The sequence below is a fragment of the Homarus americanus genome, unplaced genomic scaffold (assembly GCF_018991925.1).
Source record: "Homarus americanus isolate GMGI-L3 unplaced genomic scaffold, GMGI_Hamer_2.0 scaffold23617, whole genome shotgun sequence".
Lineage (NCBI taxonomy): Eukaryota > Metazoa > Arthropoda > Malacostraca > Decapoda > Nephropidae > Homarus > Homarus americanus.
In genome coordinates, this window is record NW_024720711.1 from 463,014 (window position 1) to 489,697 (window position 26,684).

Below are 26,684 nucleotides of genomic sequence, written 5' to 3' on the forward strand. Positions count from 1 at the left end.
GTGTACCACAACCCAGTGATGTTGTCCCATACTGGCAAGGCTCTCTGGGAAAGGCTTCAACAGGCAAGTTATCTTCCTCTCAGTCATTTTGTGAAGAGATGGCCTCCATCAAGGGAACCTACACAGGAAATTAGAGGACCTCCCCAATTCCCGAGAACATATACTAGGTCTCCCTGGTGTGTGTGTCAGTATCTCTTTTGAGCATGAACAATATATACCAGCTGAGAGCTTCTGTTCTGGGCAACTGCTTGTTGCCCAGCCTCATTAACACTTAACCATTTTAGTGTCACAAAAACACTAATTAGTATTTTAATGTCAGACACAGCTGTTGCTGGATGAAAGTGAGAGAGTGAGAGAATTACACTTTTAATGCCTCTGGAATTCCATTTCCCTTTATATAATAGCAGAGAGAGGATTTATCTTCAGCTCCTGTGACTAAAAATTGCATAAGGTTGTCACTCACTTTAGTACAGTATTCAAGTTTGATATTGATAAGTAATGGCTTGGGCTCCAAATTCTTTGGATTGGAGTACATCTATTTTTATAATAAGTTTTTTGAATTGAAAATGTTTCAAAAACACACACAACTCATGAAGCTGGACCGTACTCATCAGGTAGACTTGATTTTCTCTTTTCCTCATTACTTGTTACTTTCTTTTGCCTTCACATATTTTAAGCTATCTGCATGCCTGTCAGGTCACACCCTCTCCCCCATTTATTTATACAACAGACCTGCACTAAATTCAAGAAAGGTCAATGAGACAATATTAAATTAAGAAATCTGGTGATCGGTAGAAAATTCTGCGACCTATGGAATGCTGAGCAGAACTACAGCACAGTGACAGAAGACAGTTGCCAGATGCCATCAATACATAATATACTACAAGTACGTATATAATAACACCTCATACTGTAGATACATAATAATGTAAAGTAGAACTACATGATGTACAGGAATAAAGGGTAATGAAAAGTATAATTAGCATCATAATGACCTAGTGGGTGATGCTTCACACCTCTGACTTTGGGAAGCAGATGCCACCACACTTGACAGTGTTTTTGCTCTACTGGAAGTAGTTTCAAAGATTCTAAACAATATTTTGCTATAAAAATATTGCCTTAGGTACAAACAAATTCATTCATAAAGCATAAATGCAGAGCAAAGCAGTGGCAGCTACTACAACAATTGTTTATTGTCTACCAACCAATGTTCAGCACTCAGAAATGTGATACCTGATTTGGGGTCTTATTGTGGAAAAGGAGTACCAAACTAGAACACAACACATAGTTTAAAGCAGTAAGAATAAAAGCGAGAACAATGAATGAGGAGTCTCTCTGTCTCTATTGTCTATCTGTCTGTCTGTCTGTCTGTCCAGAAAAAGACTTTAGTTAATATCTCTCCATGCTTTCATTTTGAATTACAAGTCCTTCAAAATTGCAGTAAGGTTTAACTTACCACCCTCAAATGAACGATGATTGGACATAGACTGGGTGCGTTCCCGAGAAACAGGAGGGTCTACACTTATATTGTTGCAGGGATCATGCATCGCTCTGAAAAAGAAAAATGCATTATTGCTTTGAAAATTTAACTGTACACAGCAAATTTATGTAGAAGTGAGTGCATGAACATTAGTGTATGAATGTGTTCTCAGTGAGTGTGGGAACATTAGTGTACGAGTGTGTTGAGCAAGTGTGTGAACAGTAATGTATGAGTGTGTTCTGATTGAGTGCGTGAACATTAGTGTATGAGTGTGTGAACATTTGTATGAGTGTGTTCTAAGTGAGTGTGTGAACATTGTTGGATTAGTGTGTTCTGAGGCAACAGACATGAGGCAATAAGTAAATACACCCCTTTTATTTTTAAATAAACCCAACATGAGGCAATTGCTCAAATTACACCCATGATGGAGACAAAATTGAGAAAGAAGGAAGCAGGTCCACACTTCCCACATAGTTACAGAATGATGCTTATATGTGAAGAATCAGGTCCAAAGATGTATGTACAATTTTTCAGTGGTTAAACAACAGAAAATAGGCTGAAATGATTCATAAACACTGTTGTAAATACAATAAATACTACATGTTTGTTGTTCAACACCTCAACACAAGAGACCTACACAATCTCCACTGTACAATAAACATTAATTGTATGTTCACTGTATGTTTCTATTCCTTTCTGTGATGAAAACTTTTTTTAAACAATCCCCCCCCCCCCCATGTTAATGTATGTAATAAGTCCTTTCTGTCAACTGTTCACAGTATTTTCAACCACTGGGCTACTGAGCTTAAAAAATAACTAAATAACTAAAATTATAATTTCCTCACACCATCCACAACCCCCTCCCCTGCACCCCACTCAGGTGACCAACACACCTCACACCATCCACACCCACAACCACCCTGACATTGCACCCTCTTCTCATTCCCCACATCCTCCTCCTTCCTTCCCCTCCCACGATCGCACACTAACTACCGTGGACATAAATGTTTATCTTTATGTTTTTTACCTTGCGATGACCATTTTTCTTTTTTCTTTTCTTTTTTTCTTTTTGCACATTCTGTGCAAAGAATTATGTGAGCATGTAACCGAGTAAAAATACTAATATACAAAACAAAAGGAAGAAATACAGCATTACCAGTTGGCAGGTACTGACCGAGACTGAAAAACAGCCCTGGACTTTCACCCAGACCTGCCCCCACAGCCAGCGTGCGAAACAAACCTGCTCAGCCTCTGCTGACGGCTTGAACGGCCAAGCTCCCCAGTCTCTCACACTCATCCACCAAATTTCAGGGGCCATGTAATATTTCAATGTAATTCTGATCTTTTAAAATGTTAGTTTTTGCATAATGTAGTACTACTGATATGTAATTTGTCTTAGTATGCCTTACTGTGAATAAAAATAAGTATAATGTATATTAAATGTATCCTCCGAAAGTGTGAATTTGGTACCAGAGTTTAACAGTTAATTCATGTCTAAGATTTCTGATATACTTCCTACATGCTCAAGTTTGAAATAATGAATGTATGTATCTTTGTATAATTTAGCTAAATATCTTTCTCATCAGAAACAGTCATCCCAATGATTATGATTAAACCTGGGACTTGGTCACAATTTTTGTATAAGGAACATACAGTGAACATACAGATTAATGTAGGTGTTGAACAGCATATGCCATATGCTGTTCAACACCTACATTAATCTGTATGTTCACTGTATTTTCCTTTACCTTTCTCTAATGAAGGCTTTTGATAAACCACCAATGTATGTAATAAGTCATTAATGTCCAATGTATATTTTCAGCCTTCGGGCTGCAGAATTTTTTCAATAAATCGTTAATAATTATTATTATTATTATTATTATTATTCACACACACACACACACACACACACATATATATATATATTAAGACAACAAGCATTCAGTGAGGGTCTTGTTGTGTGAATGCATGGAGGCAAATTAAAAGATCTGTTGTTGAGGAGCTTATCGCTTGGCACCACTGGTGCATGTTACACTCCTTTCCACTCCATCTCTCTAATCACCCACACATCTTTGCTTTCTCACTCCATATTTTAAATGTTATGTAATGTAATGTTGAAGGGATACAACTTTTCTCATTTATAGTTATACTTACCACAATCTCCCTAAAAATACTTAAGGTTTTGCATTTATTCAAGACACCTTCAGGTCATGGGACCCACTAATTCCCCACCCAAGAAAGGGTGACCTGACAATCCATCAGGTCAGTAATATGAGACCACTTAATGCACAAAGGCAGAACATACCATACAAAAAACTCAGATCAGACAACAATGACCCAAAATGGATAAATAATTATTTAAAGAACATCATTGGCCAAAGGAAGGCTATAGGTAGAAGGATAAATCGTGGCGAAATTCACCTCCGGGAGTATTATAGGGTATTGGCGAGTAGGGTTAAAACCGAGATAAGGAAAGCAAAGAGGAATAATGAGGTAAGGATAGCAAGGGAGGCGAAGACAAACCCCAAAGGGTTCTACCATATGTATCAAACTAAAACACGAGAAAAGATTGGACCAATACGGTCAGACTCCGGCGAGCTCACTGATATCGACGGAGAAATGAGCAACAATTTGAATAAATATTTTTCAACAGTTTTCACCACCGAAAATTTAAACATGATACCCGAGGCACCGACTCTATTCAGAGATAGTGAAGAAAACAAATTAAGTGAGATAGTAGTGACTAGTAACGATGTTAGTAAGCAAATAGACAAACTAGAGCAAAAAAGTCACCTGGTCCCAATGAGATATTTGCCAGAGTATTAAAGGAATGTAAGGAAGAGCTTAGTATGCCCTTAGCAAAGTTGTTTAACATGTTCTTAAAAACAGGTGTAGTACCAGAATCCTGGAGGATAGCAAATGTAATACCGATTTTCAAGAAGGGGGATAGATCACTATCCTCTAACTACCGCCCAATCAGTCTTACATCAATAGTAGGCAAATTACTGGAAGCAATCATTTCAAACTCTATTCGAAATCACCTGGAGAAGCACCGATTGATCAATGATTCCCAGCATGGCTTCACAAGCGGACGTTCTTGCCTAACGAATCTATTAACATTCTTTTCATCAGTTTTCGAATCGGTGGACGAGGGGCACAATTATGATGTGATATATCTCGACTTTAGCAAAGCTTTTGACAGAGTCCCCCACGAAAGACTAATTAGAAAGGTAGAAGCTCATGGCATCAAAGGTGACATCCTTAAATGGATTAGGGCGTGGTTACAGGACAGGAAACAGCGAATGAGCATTAACGGCACTAAGTCCCATTGGAGCAACGTAACAGGTGGAGTTCCCCAAGGCTCAGTACTTGGACCATTATTATTTATTATATACATAAACGACATAGATATTGGCATAGACAGCAACATAAGTAAATTTGCTGATGACACTAAAATAGGACGTGTTATCAAATCTGACGAGGACTCGGCAAAACTACAGGAAGATCTAAACAAATTTTTCGAATGGTCTGAAATATGGCAGATTAAATTCAACGTCGACAAATGTAAAGTACTCAGTATAGGAGATGTAAACAGGGAAACCAGATACCAGATGAACAACGATGCCATAGAGAAATCCGACTACAAGAGAGATTTAGGAGTAATGATAAGTAGGAACCTTAAGCCAAGTAAACAATGTGTTTTTGCTCGTAACAAGGCTAATAAAGTACTTGGGTTCATACAAAGGAGTGTTAGTTACAAGACTAGCGAGGTCATCCTAAAACTGTATCTTGCTCTTGTGAGACCACACCTGGATTACGTAGTTCAGTTCTGGTCACCGTATTACAGAATGGATATAGAATCCTTGGAAAGAATTCAGAGGAGAATGACAAGACTAATCCCGGGTATTAGGAACCTTGAGTATAGAGACAGGTTAAAGCATCTTAATTTGCACTCCCTTGAGAGACGTAGAGCGAGGGGCGACCTGATAGAGGTGTATAAGTGGAAGGCAGGGCTAAACATAGGGGACATTACAAAGGTACTCAAACTATCCAACCAGGAGCGAACTCGTAACAATGGTTTTAAATTAGACAAATTTAGATTTAGGCGTGAAATAGGTAAACACTGGTTTGGAAACAGAGTAGTGGATGAATGGAACAACTTACCAAATATCATCATTAACTCGAATACGCTGAACTGCTTCAAACATAGGTTGGATGCTCATATGAGCAATAGGGGTTGGGTGTAAACAGGACTGCCCAGTATGGGCCAATAGGCCAGCTGCAGTTTCCTCCATTCTAATGTTCTTAATCCCCCACCCTACCTCCACCTGACATTGAGTCAGGTCAGGTCCCCCCAAAAAAATACTTTAACTTTCATCTTTATTCAAGACATTTTCAGAAAATTCTCTCGATTGTCAATCTTGAAAAATTTGTCCCTAAAGCCGGAAATTTTTGGAAAATCCGGCTTCGGGAATGATTTTCCGAGCAAATTTCAATTCCGGCAATCGGAGATTTCTGGGTTTGAGGGATTCCAGATAAAGGAGATATTACTGTATTCTCCAGGAGGTCCTCCTGCTTTATACACCTCGGCGGGGATTCCATCAGTCCCTGGGGCTTTCTTATTTTTCATCTGCTTAATGGCAGTAGCTACCTCTTCCGGGGATGGAGGATAACTGAGGTGAGTCAGCTCTGGATGCTGAGGGACCTGCTGTGGGGTAGTCAGGACATCCACATCGGTGTTTTGGTTGAGCAGGGAATGGTAGTGCTCTTTCCAGTGACGAAGGATGCATTTTTCATCTTTAATTAGGGAGTTACCATGAGTGACTCGCCCATAAAATGCTTAGTGGAATTTAAAAATGTGCACACCTTGTGTTGATCTACAGGTTTTTGTGTTTCACATGCTTTATTTTTAAACCAGTCGTTCTTTAGTTTGTGAAGTTTGCACTGGGCCACCGCTTTCTTCTTGCGGGAGGCATCAGCTTTGGTCCGAGACAGAGGGTTGTTCTTCCAGTCAGTTAAAGCAGCACGTTTAACATCGATGACTACAGTAAAACCTCGATTAACCGACCCTCGATTAACCGACTTTCGGATTAACCGTCAATCCCAAACTCCTATTATTTTTTTTTTTTTTTACAGGGATTAGCCCACCCGGGCACAGGTCACTGACCCACATCGAGGCCTGAGGGGCGATAATGTAATAAAATTAATAATGATAATAATAATAAGAGTAATAAAGAACCATAAATAAATGCCAAAATTGAAAAAAAAATCAAGAGTGAGAAACAGCATACAGTGGGGTATGCTATAACGAACGGATCCTACTACGAATATTCCTATAACGAACGGTTTTACCTATAAAATTGAGAATGCTATAACGAACGCAACTCCTACAACGAACGCGGATGAATACGGAACAATTTCGTCTGGAGCATGAATATTGTTGTACCACGGCTCACAACAAGAGCGTCAGGTGCCATATTGGTTCATTGTGTAGTCAGTGCACCACTGAACTTGTTGAAATTTCGTCTTTGATGTGGAAATTCGTGTCATTTTTATAACTATTTTGTTATACAAGTGTAAAATTGTAACAATGAATCGTCAAAAGCGAGTGAGAAAGCTAATAACCCTTGAAACTATGAAAGAAATTATAAATAAACAGACAAAGTGCCTGTAAGACAGTCACCAAAGAGGGCTAGGAAGGATGACTCCTCTCCTTCCACCTCTTCTCCATAATTCTCTCCTCCCCCCTCCCCCTCTGCCTCCTGTCCTGCATGCTGAATGACACTAAGGTAAGATAAAGTACTGTATTTTTTACAATTTCCACAGAAATTTTTCAGTGTTTAGTGGTTGTATTTGGGGGGCTGGAACGGATTAATCCTATAACGAACGAATGCTATAACGAACGAGGTTCTAGAACCAATTAGATTCGTTATAGCATACCCCACTGTATGTATGTTGTGTTGTCAATAGTAAGAGAAGCAATTGAGACCCTGCAATTGTGTGTAAATGAGGTAGAAATTCAGATCAGCAACCTGGGACTTGGTCACAATTTTTGTGATGACATATGTTCTTTGACTTTTCCATTTTTTATTCACGGTTTCTGTGCTGGTTCATATTTATTTATTGAAATACGAATGGCAAATGAACAAAAATGAATAGGGGGAATTAAATGAGGTAGGTTAGGGAAAGGTACTTTGAAAATGTATGTTTTATTTCCGTAGACTTTATGTACTATTAACCGACCTTTCGGATTATCCGTCGGTCCCTTCCCCCCTATATGTGGTCGGTTAATCGAGGTTTTACTGTACACTGATTTCCAGGTCATTTTCATCAAACCAGTCCTGGCGTATTCTTTTGATCTGGCCGAAGGTCTCTCTGCAGTTTTGTCAAGACAGTGTCGAGAATATCCCATTCAGTACAGTGGGGTATGCTATAACGAACGTAATTGGTTCCAGAACCTCGTTCGTTATAGCATTCGTTCGTTATAGGATTAATCCGTTCCAGGCCCCCAAATACAACCACTTAACACTGAAAAAATTCTGTGGAAAATGTAAAAAATACGGTACTTTATCTTACCTTAGTGTTATTCAGCATGCAGGTACCCTTAAACACTGGCACATCACTATCACTTCCACTGGGAGTCTTGGCTTTAAGGTCCTCAAACAATTGTCTGGCCTTCTCACAAATTATAGCTTCACTAATGTTACCACCTGCCATTTCTTTCTCCTTTATCCACACTAAGAGTAAATTTTCCATCTCTTCAATCACATTACACTTTGCTTTGCTAAGTCTAAAGATTCCCTTAGCCACTTGCACAGTTTTTAACTCCTCTTTATTCTTCAAAATCGTACATATAGTCGATTTAGCCATCCCATATTCATCACTAAGTTTCGCAATGCTTCTTCCATTCTCACGTTTCTTTACAATTTCTTTCTTAGTTTCAAGGGTTATTAGCTTTCTCACTCGCTTTGGACGACTCATTGTTACAATTGTATACTTGTATAACAAAATAGTTATACAAATAACGCGAATTTCCACATCAAAAGACGAAATTTCAACAATAACAGTGGTGCACTGGCTACACAATGAGACAAAGATGGCGCCTGACGCTCTTGTTGTGGGTCGCGGTACAACAATATTCATGCGCCAGGCGAAATAGTCCCGTATTCATCCGCGTTCGTTGTAGGAGTTGCGTTCGTTATAGCATTCTCAATTTTATAGGTAAAACCGTTCGTTATAGGAATATTCGTAGTAGGATCCGTTCGTTATAGCATACCCCACTGTATTGGGATTTGTTATTTGTTGTCAGGTTGTTTTATGAGTTCAGGTTCGAGCTGCTCTCTGAAAGCATGTGGTACCACTGGATCCTCCATAAGCTTAGTGTTGAAACCTCTTCTGGAGGCTTGCTGCCTCCGCAGTTTAGGGGCGACAGAAAGTGAGAGCTTGGCTCTGACGAGCAGATGATCAGTGTCACAGTGGCCTGAGCCATGCATGGCTCGGGTGATGAGGACATCTCGGTGATCTCTTTCTCTGACAATGATGTAGTCAATGAAATGCCAGTGTTTGGATCGTGGGTGTTGCCACGAACCTTTGAACTTGTTGGCCTGCCTAAGCAAGATATTGGTGATAGTGAGGTTGTGTGCAGCACACTTGCTGAGGAAGAGTAGGTTGTTGAGAAAACACTTGTCTAGTCCATTTCTCCCTAAGATTCCCTGCCAAATGTCAGCATCTCTACCAAGTCTGACAGCCATGGAACCTAACCCCATATACAGGTAGTCCCCGACTTGCGACTGCCTCAACTTACGTCCATCGGTACTTACGACCTGCTCTGACCTTATGACCGTCGGGACATATGACCGCGGTAGTCGTGACCACAAATATTTTCAAATGACGTGCGCATTTTCTATACCGAAACGATTCCGTCCCAGGTGAGACCGTGGCGTGGCTTGGGTCACCGCGTGGTTACACTCACTCAGTACAGCGATTAGTTGGTGTTTGGCTATCGTATCCTATACTGATAGCGCTGTGAACTTTCGTTATTATCGTATTTAATTGACTTTATAATGACTAGAAAGCGTACAAGTGAGAGTGCTGGTGGTGCTCCAAAGAAAAGGAGACAGGCAATTACTTTTGAGATGAAAATGAAGATAATAACACAGCATGAGAATGGTAAAACAGTAGCAACAATCTCACGTGACCTAGGTTTCTCGCACTCAACCATATCCACTATTCTGAAGGACAAGGAACGTATTCGTGATGTAGTGAAAGGAACAACACCTATAAAGGGAACTATAATTTCGAAGAAAAGACAAGGTCCTATTCACGATATGGAAAAATTATTGGTGATATGGATAGAAGACCAGATACAGAAGAGTGTACCCTTAAGCCTTCTAACAATACAGGCTAAAGCAAGAAGCCTGTTCGAAAGCCTTAAGGAGCAGGCAGGAGATGAATGTGATCAAATCTTTACAGGAAGTCATGGGTGGTTTGATAGATTTAAAAAATGCTGCAGTCTACACAATGTTAAGGTGAGTGGAGAGGCAGCTAGTCCTGATGTTGGTGCTGCCGACGCTTTTAAAGAGGAATTAGATGAAGTGATTGTGGAAGGGAATTATTTGCCTGAGCAAATATTCAATGTGGATGAGACTGGATTATTGTGGAAGCGTATGCCTGAGCGGACATACATCCACAAAGAGGCGAAAACAATGCCAGGATTCAAGGCATTCAAGGACAGAATTACACTTCTGTTGGGGGAGAATGTTGCTGGTTTCAAGCTAAAGCCCTTCATGATCTATCATTCAGAGTACTCCAGGGCTTTTAAACATGTCAGCAAGCACACACTGCCAGTGTTTTATCGCAGTAATAAGAAAGCATGGATGACCTTAGCACTGTTGAAGGATTGGTTCATGACTTGTTTCATTCCACGAGCCAAGGAGTATTGTCTGCAACAACGGACTCCATTCAAGATTTTGGTGATTTTGGATAAAGCTCCGGGACACCCACCACACCTGGACGACAAGCACCCTAATGTTAAGGTAGTGTACATTCCACTTAACGCTACCTCTGTCATCCAACCCATGGATCAAGGTGCTATTGCTGCCTTTTAAGCGTATTATTTACGTACGACCTTCGCTCAGGCTGTTGTTGCTACTGAAGGTGAGAAAACGCTCAGAGAGTTTTGGAAGGAGTACAACGTTTTGTCATGTATAAAGAACATTAGTGCAGCATGGGATCAGGTTACAAAACAGTGCATAAATGGAATATGGAAGAAAGTCCTGAAAGATATGTGACCAATTTTAGAGGATTTAATGAAACTGAAGTTATTTCGGATATTAGTAACAAGATAGTGGAATTAGGTAAACAGCTTCAGTTAGAAATTGATAATGAAGATGTTGAACAGTTGGTTGAAAGTGTAGCAGAAGAGCTCAGTAACGAGGGTCTTATTGAACTACATGCACAGAAAATTGCAGAGGAAGAAGAGAGACAAAATGTAGAAGAACCTGCACCCCCAAAAAAGTTTTCAGTGAAATAAATGGCAGAGGCATTTACTACAATTAATAAAGGAATGCAAATGTTTGATGGCATGGATCAAAATAATGAGCGTTATGCCAAAGTTGACAGAATGATCCAAGATGCACTTGCATGCTACAGAGAAATTTATAATGAAAAGAAAAAACAAACTGTAAAGTCTAAATTGGACATCTATTTTAAGAAGTCCCCCAGTGCTGTCTCCTCACACCCCACCAGTGCTGCCTCTTCACTCCCTCCAGATGATCCAATACCTTCAACCACCAAGTTTCCACAGTACCTAAACCTGTCTGAAGAAAGCGACATTGATGACCCACCCAGCCCTGTCTCCTCCTCTGCTCCATCCAATTAATATAGTCTCCATGTATCCTGTAAATAGAAAATTATGGGGGCCCCGTGTACATTCAGCTGACTACATTAAAGGTAAATGCTCAGTCACACTGTATTCATTCCTCATTATTTATTACTTTTACTGTACTGTATCCATTCCACATTATTTATTACTTTTACTGTACTGTATTTCATTGTAGATTATTATTTTTTTTTAGAAAAAAAAATTTAGATTTTTTTTTAAATTTTGTTTTTGACATTTTTTATTTTTTTATCTATGTCGGACTTACGAACAATCGGACTTACAACCTGGATTTGGGCCCCTAACCCCGTCGTAAGTCGGGGAGCACCTGTACAGTAAAGCCCCGAATAACAACGGTAATGTGTCCTCCAATATTGCAGTGTAAGGTGAATCATCGTACAGTGAGTTCTGCTATAACGCGTGTTTTGACAACGCGAATTTGCTCGAACGCGATTTATGAATTGAGGAACGATATTTGTAAAACGCGAACTCGTTTGCTCTAACGCGATTCCACTCGAACGGTTGTTGTGGCTTCAGTTCACGTTCGACATCACATGTTCAATTGAGTTATGTGTTTTGTTTGTGAACAATTGCAGAAATAATGTATGTAATATTTATGTATACAGTATACCTATATATTATAAGTAAATTGTAAAATTTTACATAAAAGAGAAAATCAAATTACATAGCGTTTTACACCCGCGCTCTCTCTACATCACACACAGTGTTTACAGTTCACGTTCGACATCACATATTCAATTGATTTATGTGTTTTGTTTGTGAAGAATTGCAGAAATAATTTATGTAATATTTATGTATACAGTAAACCACTCACAAGGTCCTACAGTACCACTAATTATTTTATACTGAAACTTACGTTTGGTAAGCTGGATTAAAATGAAGATTACCGGTATATTAAAATAATAAAAATGTATTATAAACCAGTCTAACATACCGTAATAAACACAGCTGTTATTATCATCCCCCCCTCCCCCATTTGCCAGTGACAAGAAAGGGAAAGTGACCTTGACTGTGACCGCCTGTGGCTATTTTTAGCCATCCTTGTGTTCGGAGGTGGTCAGTAATGCATATCTGTATATTTACTGATCATAATACTTATCTCTTATAAATAATTCATTTAAAATTTATTTTTTTGCAAAGAATATTCAGTAAATGACTGCATTAATTCTTGAAACTGCCGACAGTGGTAAATTTAGGATATAAATAATGAACAGAAGTCACGTCATGGATTCGGAGTTTGGTCCTTAACGATCACCATAAATGTAGCCTCCCTTTTTCGCGAAACACGTATATAAATTAAAGAAAATACTTGCAGTATATTTAATATATTACAGTATATTATATATAAATAAATAAACAAATAAATTCAAATTCCCTTATCATCCTGTGTCATATACAGAAATACTTGAGTCCCTGAGCGAGTACACAAAAAGAAAACGGACATCCTGGAGTGGATAGAGAACGGACATCTCTACTGGGGGACTCAAACGTTTCTCATGTTTTGTGGGCGCTCTAGCATAATATGAATAATATGTAAATTACAATTTACATATATATATATATATATATATATATATATATATATATATATATATATATATATATATATATATATATATATATATATATATATATATATATATATATATATATATATCTTGATAAAATCACACGGGAAAATGGAAACAACGGAGTACCTTAGCTTTCGTCTTTATTCAAGACATCTTCAGTTTTGAACTGACCATCATAAATTTATTTGTCTTGGCCCAAGGTTAAAAATGCTTTGAAAACCTTTGATCTTGATGTATGATAGTTATTTTGTGGGTCCCTTTTTTCTGACCTGACCTGTCTAGTCACGTCACCACCCTTCTCTTAAGCTCCTCTACGTGTGTGTTGGTGTGCGGATTAGTGGATGTCATCATTATGACCTGACCTTATATTTTTAGGTCACCCTGTATATTTAAGCCTCTCTCTGTCCATGTAACCCAGTTGCCTCTGAAGATGTCTTGAATAAAGACGAAAGCTAAGGTACTCCGTTGTTTCCATTTTCCCGTGTGATTTTATCAAGTTTTCATTGTGGATTTACATGAAATATATATATATATATATATATATATATATATATATATATATATATATATATATATATATATATATATATATATATATATATATATATATAAATTGTAAAAATTTAAAGAAAAGAGAAAAACTAAATACGTAGCGTTTAAAGTGTACTGTACAGTGTTGTGGCTTGGCTCAATGTTTACAGTTCACGTTCGACATCACTTGTTCAATTGATTTATGTGTTTTGTTTGTGAAGAAATACCTGTACAGTATATGTAAATTGTAAAATTTTAAATAAGAGAAAAACAAAATACATAGCGTTTTAGACCCGAGCGCTCTGTTTACTCCACACTTTGTTTGAAACACGTGTGAAGTTTTTAAGTGTCCTCAGTGAATTCTGATTACTGTTTCTCCAATTTTGTGACTATGGAAAAGAAGAATATCTCTGGGAAGCACTCTGGTGATCGCATTTCCGGTGGTGATCGTAAAAGAAAGGCTATAACACTTGAAGAAAAGCTTGATGTTTCATGACTCCTCAGCCTCAACATCACCCTTATCCCCCATCAAGTTATATTCATATTTTTTCAAGGTAAAGTGTAACATTTACTGTATGATTTCATTATTAGATATGAATGTAACATTTATTTAGACTGTGCTATCCTTTGTGTTAGGCTAACTACGAAATTTTTTTTCGATTTGGAGTAATCTGCACCTAACCCTATTTTCTCCATAAGCCCTGTTATTTCTATTACACGAATTTCTATAACACGATGTTTTACAAGAACACTACTATCGCGTTATAGCAGAACTACCTGTAACATGAATCATTAATTATCATTAAAATAAAGCAATAATAATGAGATGCGTTCTCAAGTGTGACCTTTTCATATCTTTTGTGTGGCTTTTTACCCTCATTTCCCAAAAACCATAAAATTAATGAAAATGAAAACTATATTCTTTTAATAATGTTTATGAATGCACCTTATATAATATAAATTAATAATAATATGGTCACACAAGAGAAGATGGGACGCCAATGTTTTCGTTGGTGTTTAAACCCGGGAGTCTGGGACGATGGTTCGACATAAGAAAATGAAGAAAATAAGACCCTGGATGCAGCTGTAGTAAAATTATTGAAAAAAAAAGATGTTTTAAGTAATGTTATTTAATGTTAATAAATGGAACAATATAAGTAGCTAACCACTAATGGCAAAGAAAAAAAATGAGATGGACTGGGAAAGCCAACACATACGTGCTCATTTAAAGAAACAGTGTCATTTATCTTATTAAGAATATGCACAAAAACTTCACTCTTGTTTATAACTGAATATGTATTTGATTGAATTAATCTTTATATAGGCGAAATGAACAATACAATTCATTAATAATACGTAGAATACTAAAACACACAAGAGGATAATAGTCGGCATTGTTGTCAGTGCTTACACCCATAATGTCAGTTATCCACCAGAAACTGAAGAAAATAAGACCCTGGTTGTTGTTGTAGTAAAATTAATGTAAAAAATATGCATGTTTTAATTAATGTTATTTAATGTACAGTAGAAGTAACCACTGACATTAAAGAAAAAGTGAGACTGATAGTGGAACGGCAATGTATATGTGCACACTCAAGGAAACAGTCATTTATCTAAAGAGTATGTACAAAAGATTCATTATTGCTTATTACTGAATATGTATTTGATTAAATTAATGTTTATATATGTGAAATGAACAATGCAATTCATTAATAATACGTAGAATATTAATACACACAAGAGGAGATGAGACACAATTGTTTTCGTGAGTGATGATGGTTCTACATAAGAAACTGAAGAAAATAAGACCCTGGTTGTAGCTGTAGTGAACTTAATGTAAAAAAAAATATTTATGTTTTAAGTACCGTAATGTTATTAAATGTTAATAAATGGAACAATAGAAGTAGCTAACCACTAATGGCAAAGAAAAAAAAGCCAGTCCGTGCAACGCCAATGTACGTAAGTGCGTACATGTGAAAATATATCATCATTTCTCTACATAAGAATATGAAAGCAACACTTATATACTGTTCATAAATGTTTTAAATAATACTTACGAACGTAAAACAAAATTCTACTCTCCAATGGTGGTAAAGTCTACTCTAAAACATAAGGGCAGCCAATGATGATGTGTGAGATTTTACTCAGATGACAAAGTCATCGGGTTCAACTCTGGATGAAACTGTAGGTTCAACTCTGGCTGGAGCTATAGCTTTCCATAAAGATGTTGCTGAAACTGTTACTGAACCTGAAGTTGTTGATGAAGCTGCATAAATTGAATTGGGTCCTAAATTAATCAGGGTCTTAAATATGAATCGTCGTTAGTAGAACCGTCGATATCACAGGTTTTCCTGTATCCCATAAGCCAACCATGGGGTTTTTCAGGAAGCTAACACCTCGGTTGGCGAGGAACTACAGTATTACCCCGCTTTACGCGTTTCCACGTTTACGCGGTACCCTGCCAGACCCGGAATGCTCACTTTACGTGGAGCGTGTACTCTTTTACACGGAGAGCGGCTGGCGGTCATCTCGCGCCGCGCCATTTTTGGATTCAAACCTCCCGCTATTTTGGATAAGCGGCGCAAGTAGGTTGCGCAGTGTATGTCTTTGTTGCGTTATCGGTGACGTCATATGACGTATCGGACTGTGATTGGCCAAGCATCCTTACCTCCCTCCCCCGCTAGCTGTGATTGGTTTAATGTAATATGACGTGCCCCACCGTGGGAGCGTTGAAGCCTGTTGACCTACCCGCGTCAGTTACACCCCTCCCGGCTACACCGTGTATATTGGTATCTATTGTTCCATAAGAATGGCTGCCACCGGACCACCACCACAAAGAAACCTTGCATTACCTGGACCCAGATGCCCTAAGCCAAAGAAGATACGACGTGCCCTAAGTTACGAGGTGAAGTACAAGATCATCCAAGAGTTGGAGAAAGGAACAAGACAGGTTGATCTCGCACGCCAGCATGGTGTTAACCAATCTACGATCCGGACAATCAAGAAGGATGCAGCCAAGATAAAAGAGCACATGAACATCACAAAGTCTACAGGTGCTTCTTTGATCAAGTATTGCCACAACCAGGTGCTTCTCAAGACGGAGAAATTACTTGTGAGCTCCTCGATTCGTCAGGCAAGACGGAACATGGCGGTGGACACGCGCTCAGTTAAGGAGTACGCACGTGAACTGTATACAGCAGTGTCATGTAAAATGGGAATTGCAGAGCCCAAACCCTTCAATGCTTCCTCTGGGTGGTTGCAGAGGTTTAAGAAGAGGAACAAGATCACCAACATTAACATTGGTCGTGAAGAAGCGAGTACTGACCGTGTTGCGGCTAGGGATTTTCCTCCGTTTTTACGTGAGATTATGGAGAAAGGACAGTACACCGACGACCAGGTGTTCAACATGGACGAATCTGGTCTTTTTTGGAAAAGCTACCTTCCAAGACCTTCGTTGTCAAGACTGCCAGCAAGTGTCGGGGTCGGAAGTTGCAGAAGGAGCGCATCACCGTCCTGTTTACCACCAATGCCTCCGGTACCTGTAAGCTCAAGTTATCGGTGATCCACACAGCATGCAAGCCGCACGCCTACAAGAACATGGACATGACCAAGATAAATGTCCACTGGCAGACCGCACGTAAGGCGTGGATGTTCTCTACTCTGTCCCTCTCCTGGTTTGATGACTGTTTCGTTCCGGACGTGAAGAAATTCTGTGAGCAACAGAATGTTCCATTCAAGATTTTGTTGCTGCTTGACAACGCACCAGGACACTCGCCCATACTGTTGGATCATCACCCCAACATAAAAGTGGTCTTCCTTCCTCCCAACACTATGTCATTAATCCAGCCCATGGACCAAGAATTAATCTGCAATGTGAAAGCTGCATTCTCTGCAAAGAAGTTTAAGCTCCTGAACGACTATACCAACACCAAGGATGAGTTACGTAACCTGGGTGACACCGATAGCAAGAGCGAAGAGGACGAGGAACAACAGTTGGCAGAGCAAGAAGTACTTGTGAAACACTTTTGGAGAAAATTCAACGTCAAGAAAGCTGTGGACTTCTTGGTGGAGGCATGGAATCAGCTGTCTGTAGCAACGGTTCGTCACGCATGGAGACATGTGTTGCAAGGAAACCCAGGTGGGAGGCAGAGTCAATCTGTGACTGGTGAGGTACAGACTGTTGCAGTAGCAGTGGACCTTGCCAGAGAAGCTGCGCAGAGTGTTACAGCTGCAGGCTTCTCCGAGACCACCAACGACGACATTATGGAGGTGATAAGGGATCCTGATGTGACTGCCGATGAGATGTTAGATGATGATGACGTCAGTGTAGAGGCAGGTGGTGAGTCATTCCAAGAAGAACGCAAGTTATCGCATGGTAATGTAAGGGGGTGCCATCGAGTGTGTAGAGAAAATGAAGCTCCTCCTTTCTGACGACCCTGACGATAACCAGTACGAAGTCTTCACTACCCAGCTGTTGCAGATTATGGACCCCTACATCAAGATGTATCACGACAACATCAACACTAGCCGTCAACAAAGCATTACCAAGTTCTTCGCCCGCAACCCACCACAGCCAGCCCAAGCCAGTGATAGTGACAGAGACAGTGATGGTGACTTTGAGGGATTTGTCACGGAGGCCATGATAAGTGTGGATGACAGTGATGATGACTCACCTGAGGGCCAGTAGCCTGCCCTCTGCCTCGGAACCAGCCTCCATTCCCGTATGCCAACCCATCTCTTCTACTAACCTAAGTGTTAAACCTAACCTTGATTTTTTTTAACCTAACCTACAGTATATTATTCTCTTATTGATTGTTCTCTTCTATATTATGTGTGTGTGTGCATACCATCATAAAGTTAAGATGTTATTTTTACTAAAACGTACGTATTGTGTTGGGAAAAAGTGGAGTCTGGGGGTCGGCCCAGTCTCTATTTCAATTAATCCCATATGTTCTGTTGTTCACTTTACGCGGGCCTCTGTGGGTTCAATTGACCGCGTTACGCGAGGTTTCACTGTACTATACAGTATTTATGTCTTAATTTATTTATTGGTATAGTTTTTATTCCTCATATTTCCTACTACAGTAAGGTCTTGTATTTTGCGAGTAATATAGACTGGAAAAATTGCGCCAAATTCAAATACTGTACAGAAACTAATGGGAAAAATAGCAATATAGACGGGCCACTCTACATCAACCTCTAATTTTCCCATTTTTAGCCTCAAAATTATACAAATTCTGCCTTTATTGACTTGATTGTGGTTTCTGGAAACTAGTTTCAGGCCTTCCTCAAGTAACTTAATCACACGCTGCTTATCCTGCACTGAGTACTTGGCAAACTTAACTCCCTTATGATAGTCCCGCTTCTCCTTTATCTTATTTGGCCGCTTAGGTGGGTCTGTCCCACCCCACCAACACCAATAGGACCCGCAGTAGAGGTAGAGGCCATTATCTTGACTCGACAGATGGTAGCACCACCCAAAAAAGCACATACCGTATTTTTCGGCTTGAAAGACGCACTTTTTATGACAAAAATATACCTCTAAAATTACCATGCATCTTCCAGGATGCTAGTCAATGAGTTGTAGCAGAGGTTTTTGAAATCAGCCCCTTACAAAGACTGTTACCTCACTACAGTACTTAACAATTACAAGTACAGTGGTCCCTCGATTAACGAAATTTCGGTTAACGGATTACTTTCCATAAGAATCTTCAATTCAGTCAATGAAAAAAAATTTGATTAACGAAATCCTTACGAAAGTCACATTTTGTTTTGAACATCAACTGATAAGCTGAGGAGGTACTCAGCCAATTCAGTGATCTCTTCTATGTTTACATTCAAACTAATCACTATCTTATAAAAATTCCAGCAATGCAAATTAAATTCACCCCGGTCACTTCTATTAAATTTTATAAGCAAAAAACAAAAACTAAATCTAAAGGACATAAATTAACAATTAAATACTTCACACCACAGGCTCCAACTGTCAAACATGTCACTGTCACCCCACACCTTCCCGAGAAACGTTTGGGGAAAAGCACTAGGCTTACAGGTTTAATAATAAATAATATCTCAGACTGAAGTTAGGAGAATATAATTGGCATTGCTGGATTCCTTGCAAGACAGCGAATAATTTGAATATAAACGTCATATATTTTGCACAAAAGACAAAATTTTCCTCACCCTAATAAAATTCTTAAATTAGATATAAAATTTGTGTCTAATGCAAATTTTAGCTTGTTTATATTCAAATTAATCACTACCTTATAAGAATTTCAGCAATGTAAATTATATTCTGGCCGGGTAATTTCTATGAATTTAATGAGCTAAAAACAAAAATTTCAAGTAATTGAACAAATTATACTTCACCAGACACTATCTGTTAATCAAAATACACCTCACCTCCCACTCCCCCCTGCCCCCCCCCCTCCCATGTTCGCTGGCTCCCTCCCTCCCTCCCTACCCCTGTCCCTGCCTTCCCAGACAAAAGTTTCATGTTTTCTTTAGGCTTTAAAGTGTTTATTTTATATAATATCTCAGACTAAAGTTAGGAGAATATAATTTGCATTGCTGAAATCCTTGCAAGACAGCGAATAATTTGAATATAAACGTCATATATTTTGCACGAGATAATATTAATCACCTGTATCACATTACAGTAGTGATTTAAGAGTTCTAGTGTTATGTACGATATATATAGTGATTTAAGGGCGATTTAGGGGAATTTTAGGAGTGTTTCTGACTTTATGCATTTTTGGCTTTACTTTGTATATACTTTTTTGTGAGCTGGAACCAATTACCCAATATCCCATTGAAACAATGGTTTCGGTTAACGAACGACCTTCTGGAACGAATTGTGTTCTTCAACTGAGGGACCACTGTATTCTCTATACAGTACTGTACTATAAAACTATTGATTTAACTAATATTGTTGATATATTGCAATTTTTTTTTAAATAAACCCTTGCTGCTGTGTGGTTTGTTTACTAATGGCAGTGGTGCGGCAGCACTATCTATTGAGGAATTGCTAAAGGTTGTCTGCTGGTCTCAAAGCGCAGGAACGTTTGTTTCTTTATACGTAGGCTCTCATATTTGGACACCTATTTACAGTAGGCTCTCATATTTGGACACCTATTTACAGTGGCTCTCATATTTGGACACCCATTTAGACTGTAAAACCTCGCAAAATTAAAATCTTCCAAATTTAAATACATCCTATGGAGAAAATTAATTTGAGTCTGGTACTTTCGATGTTTGGCTAAATTTCGCCTTATTTACCCTACTTTTTGGGCAAATTACTACCTGTAATAAAGCAACATCCTAATAAACCAACGAAAATAACACAAATAAAGTTAAATAAAAACTAAAAACATCACAGAAAATTTTTTTATGTTCTACGTCTTCAACTAGAGTTGAACCTGATAACTTGGCAACTTCGTCATCCAAGTAAAAACACACACACAATAACATTGACTGTCCTTATGTTGTGAACTTTACCACCCCCGGTGGGTAGAATTTTTTTTTTTTATATTCAGAGAGATTAATTAAAATATGTATGAACAGTAAATAAGTGTTGCTTTCATATTCTTATGTAGAGTAATGACGATATGTTTTCACATGTGCGCACTTACATACGCGATCTCACTTTTTTCTTTACCATTAATAGTTAGCTACTTTTATTGTTCCATTTATTAACATTAAATAACATTACTTAAAACAACCATATTAATTTTTTGGCATTAATTTTACTACAGCTACAACCAGGGTCTTATTTTCTTCAGTTTTATATGTAGAACCAATCAGTCACGGGTTTGTAAACAACGAAAACAATGCTGTCTCGTCTCTTCGTGTGTTTTAATATTCTACGTATTATTAATGAATTGTATTGTTCTTTTTGCACACATAAACATTAACTAAATAAAAAAGAAATAAAATAATAAACAATAATGAATCTTTTATACATAAGAGAAATGACGCTGTTTTGTTAATGTTAACAAAACCAGTGACTGACTGGTTCTACATATAAAACTGAAGAAAATAAGACCCTGGTTGCAGCTGTAGTAAAATTAATGTAAAAAAATTAATATGGTTGTTTTAAGTAATGTTATTTAATGTTAATAAATGGAACAATAAAAGTAGCTAACTATTAATGGTAAAGAAAAAAGTGAGATCGCGTATGTAAGTGCGCACATGTGAAAACATATCGTCATTACTCTACATAAGAATATGAAAGCAACACTTATTTACTGTTCATATACGGTATGTTTTAATTAATGTTTCTGAATTTAAAACAAAAATTCTACCCACCAGTAAATAAGTGTTGCTTTCATATTCTTATGTAGAGTGATGACGCAATGTTTTTATATGCGCGCACCTACATTAGTGCAGTCTTAACGAAAACAATGCCGTCTCGTCTCTTCACATGTTTTTATATAATACTTATTATTAATGAATTGTATTGTTCATTTTGCACACTCAAACCTGTCGAAATTTGAAATTATGTACTAAAGTGGGCTTTTTTTTCTAAATAAAAAACGTCAAATTAAAACTCGCGAAATTTGAGAACGCACCAGTACTGTACTGTACATGAATGTCTAGAACTTTGTTCATTCGCTACCAGGCCTTCACTTGTGTCACAAGCAATTTTCATTCCTGCAAATTATCTCCCTCATCTATGACAGGTGTATCAAGGAGACATAAATATAATATCGCATTTAAACTTGAAGTAGTGCGATATGCCAAAGAACATGGAAACAGGGCAACAGAGAGAAACTTTGGACCACCACCTACTGAGATGATGATTCGCCAGTGGAGGAAGCAGGAGGAAGAATTAAAAAAAAGCGAATAAACAGAAGCATAATCTTCGTACAGTGCCACCAAAATGGCCAGACTTAGAAGAAAACTTGAAAATATGGATATTGGACCAAAGAAACTTGGGTTTGGCGGTGACAACGAAGATGATAATTTTGGAAGCAAGAAGGTTTGCAGCAATCACAGGGGTGGATGACTTAAAAGGAAATGGTTGTTGGTGTTTTCGCTTCATGAAACGAAATGGCCTAAGTTTGCGAACAAGAACAAAGTTAGCTCAGAAAATGCCTGCACGATACGAAGAGAAAATATTAGATTTCCATAAATTTATTATTAATGTTAGAAAACAGAGTTGTCCCAAACTCAGTCAAATTGGGAATATGGATGAAGTATCTTTGACTTTTGATGTGCCATCTAATAAAAGTGTAAATGTAAAAGGAATGAAATCGGTGATTGTTAAAACCACTGAACACGGAAAGACTCGCTACACGGTAGTTTTAGCTCGCCGTGCCGACGGGACCAAACTAACGCCTCTGTTAATTTTTAAAAGAAAAACATTACCGAAGGAAAAACCGCCAAATGGAATTCATGTCATTGTACAACCCAAGGGATGGATGGATGGAGAAGGTGTCAAGGTATGGTTGGATAAAGTGTGGTCCAAGTATCCTGGTGGCCTGCTACGAAACAATTCACTGCTAGTATGGGATCAGTTTAGTGCTCAGAGGACTGAAAACACCAAAAGACTAGCAAAGGGGCTCAACACACAGCTGGCAGTAATTCCTGGTGGCCTGACTTCCCAGTTACAGCCGCTAGATGTCAGCATCAATAAGCCCTTTAAGAATAACACGAGGGAGCAATGGAATAAATGGACGACAGAGGGGAATCATGATATGAAGCCGACTAGATGGATGAAACGTCGATCAATATCTGAAGTGTGTGAATGGGTGCTGAAGTCATGGTGTGATATTAAAACTAAAGTTATCTTTAAGTCTTTCAAAAAATGTGGTATCAGTAATGCTATGGATGGCACTGAAGACAACTTGTTGTACGAGACTGACAGTAGTCATGATGATGATGATAGTTCCTCCCGTGAAGATTCAGAGCTTGGAGATGAATCCAACAGTGACGACTTCTCAGGATTTGAAGATCAATAAAAATGCTTTTGACTGTTTTACTGGACATGATATTTAGAGATTTGCAGTTTTTTTGTGATTTTTAGTGTTTGCTTACCAAAATTTTTAATTCAACTGATTTTTACTGAGTTGTTTTTTACTTGTAATTTTTGTTTTTAAATAAAGATTTTTTGTTTTTAAATAAAGATTTATTTTTTATTTAGACGTTGATATACATGTTTACATTTGCTTACCTTCTTCTGTTGGAAAATATTTCCCGTCGTTGTCATGCCGACAAAAACAAGAGAAAGAATGTAAACACTACAGCCCGCTAGACGAGAAGGGGACCAGGTGTATAAAATGAGTGCTGTATTAAAGATTTCACCTTCTTACACAGATTTTTTTTTTAAATTGATGAAAAAGACAACTGATAAGCAGTTCTAAGTGATGATATTCAACGAGGTGTGTGTACTTGTGCCAAAAGTGCTGTATATCAAGCAAGGATTTCACTGGTGACGGTAGTAGGAAGCTCCCAAACAGGGAGGTACTACTGCCTGGGAAGATATTGGAACCATAATGTATTGTCTAATGGTAGACCCTGCTGCTATATGTGACCAAGTCCCAGGCTGATGATCTGATTTTCTGCCTCATTTACACACAATTGCAGGGTCTCAATTGTTTCTCTTACTTTGACAACACAACATACATACATACAGGTACAGTGGGGTATGCTATAACGAATCTAATTGGTTCTAGAACCTTGTTCGTTATAGGATTAATCCGTTCCAGGCCCCCAAATACAACCACTTAACACTGAAAAATTTGTGGAAAATGTAAAAAATACGGTACTTTATCTTACCTTAGTGTTGTTCAGCATGCAGGACAGGAGGCAGAGGGGGAGGGGGGAGGAGAGAATTATGGAGAAGAGGTGGAAGGAGAGGAGTCATCCTTCCTAGCCCTCTTTGGCGACTGTCTTACAAGCACTTTGTCTGTAGGGTCTTTTGCTACTTTTTTAAAGAAGGAATCCAGGGTTGGCTGCTTCAACCTTGATTTCTGGACCTTCCAAAAGTAGTTCATCACATTGTCATTAAACACACTGATGGCCTTTTCCACAGAACCAACATCAGGATGATAATCCTCAGCAAGCTTACACAGTTTGCTCCAGCAAAAGAACGCATCCTTAAGATCTTTGGCTGGAATGATGCGGCTTTCCTCCTTGCCCTCATCCTCCCCTGACTCCTCAGAAGTTAAGCTCCACTTCAGTGTCTCATTTTCTTCTTTGTGAAGCTCAAGCAGCTCCTCAGTGGACAGCTCCTTACTGTGCTCTTCCACCAACTCCTCAACATCATCATCATCCACTTCCAGGCCCATGGAATTGCCCAGAGACACAATTTCATGTACAACAGCCTCTTCCTCTAACTCTTCGAAACCTTCAAAGTCTCTTTGAAGCACACATTCAGGCCACAATGGCCTCCAGGCAGCAATTAAAAACACAGCGCCTGCTATCTTGAAGTGATTCTTCCAAAATTCCTTCAAACTAACATCACTGGAAGAAGCTGGATGCAAAACTTTTTCTAAACAGTGCCTTTGTGTACAGCTTCTTAAAGTTAGAAATTACCTGTTTATCCATGGGCTGGATGAGAGGTGTTGTGTTGGGTGGCAAGAAGTGCACAGTGATGAAGTTGCACTCCTCTGGCAATTCAACCATCAAATTAGGAGGGTGAGCTGGTGCATTGTCCATCACCAACAAAGCTTTCAGTGGAAGATTATTCTCCCTGAGGTATTCCTGAACACTGGGTCCAAACACCTCAATCACCCACTCAGAGAATAAACTCCTGGTCACCCAAGCCTTTGGGTTTGACCGCCACATAGCACCAAGGCTGGTTTTCCTAATGTTTTTCAAAGCTCTGAGGTTTTCTGCATGGTACACAAGGAGTGGCTTTATTTTGCAGTCACCAGAAGCATTAGCACAAAGAAGGAGGGTAAGCCTGTCTTTCATTGGCTTATGGCCAGGGACAGAAGTTTCCTCCCAAGTAATGTATGTACAGAGAGGCATTTTTTTCCAAAAAAGTCCAGTTTCATCACAGTTGAATACCTGCTGAGAAACAAAGCCTCCCTCTTTGATCACGTTCAAAAAAATGTCATGGTGTTCCTTAGCTGCTTCCTTATCTGCACTAGCAGCATCACCATGTCTCACAACACTATGTAATTTATTTCTCCTTCTGAAACCAGTAAACCACCCCTTGCACTGGGAGTCTTGGCTTTAAAGTCTTCAAACAAATGTCTGGCCTTCTCACAAATTATAGCTTCACTAATGCTATCACCTGCCATTTCTTTCTCCTTTATCCACACTAAGAGTAAATTTTCCGTCTCCTCAATCACATTACACCTTGCTTTGCTAAGTCTAGAGATTCCCTAAGCCACTTGCACAGTTTTCAACTCCTCTTTATTCTTCAAAATAGTACATATAGCCGATTTAGCCATCCCATACTCATCACTAAGTTTCGCAATGCTTGTTCCATTCTCACGTTTCTTTATGATTTATTTCTTAGTTTCAAAAGTTATGAGCTTTCTCACTCGCTTTGGACGATTCATTGTTACAATTGTACACTTGTATAACAAAATATTTATACAAATAACTCTATTTCCACATCAAAAGACGAAATTTCAACAATAACAGTGGTGCCTGACGCTCTTGTTGTGGGCTGCGGTAGAACAATATTCATGCGCCAGACGAAATAGTACCGTATTCATCCGCATTCGTTGTAGGAGTTGCGTACGTTATGGCATTCTCAATTTTATAGGTAAAACCGTTCGTTATAGGAATATTCGTAGTAGGATCCATTCGTTATAGCATACCCCACTGTATATTGTTTCTCACTCTAGATACTTTTTTCATTTTTGTATTTCTTTATGGTTCATTATTATTATTATTACATTTTCACCCCCTAGGCCTTCAATGTGGGTCAGTGACCTGTGCCCAGGTGGGCTAATATATATATATATACAGTAGTACCCCGATTTACGCGGTCAATTGAACCCACAGAGTACCGCGTTAAGTGAAATCCGCGTAAATGGAACAACAGAACATATGGGATTAATTCCAGTAGAGACTGGCCCGACCCCCAAACTCTAATTTTTCCGACACAATACCTATGTTCTAGTAAAAATAACATCTTAATTTTATGATGGTACATGCACACAATTAATACTTAAGAGAAATGGAGAAATACAGTCGCCAAGTTAATGTCCATTCAAATAATGGACTCAACTCCCTCCCC

At 38.6% G+C, this 26,684-nt stretch overlaps 1 protein-coding gene across 1 annotated transcript in view; it reads right to left on the minus strand.

The window, feature by feature from the left end:
- Window positions 1-767: 767 nt before the first annotated feature.
- The window catches only part of LOC121860706 (insulin receptor substrate 1-like), a gene marked incomplete at its 5' end in the record, with an annotated part of 93,367 nt that continues 67,450 nt past the window's right edge, over window positions 768-26,684 (minus strand). Inside the window, 1 exon segment of the mRNA XM_042358004.1 lies at window positions 768-1,551. Within this exon segment, the coding sequence (XP_042213938.1) occupies window positions 1,419-1,551 (133 nt within the window).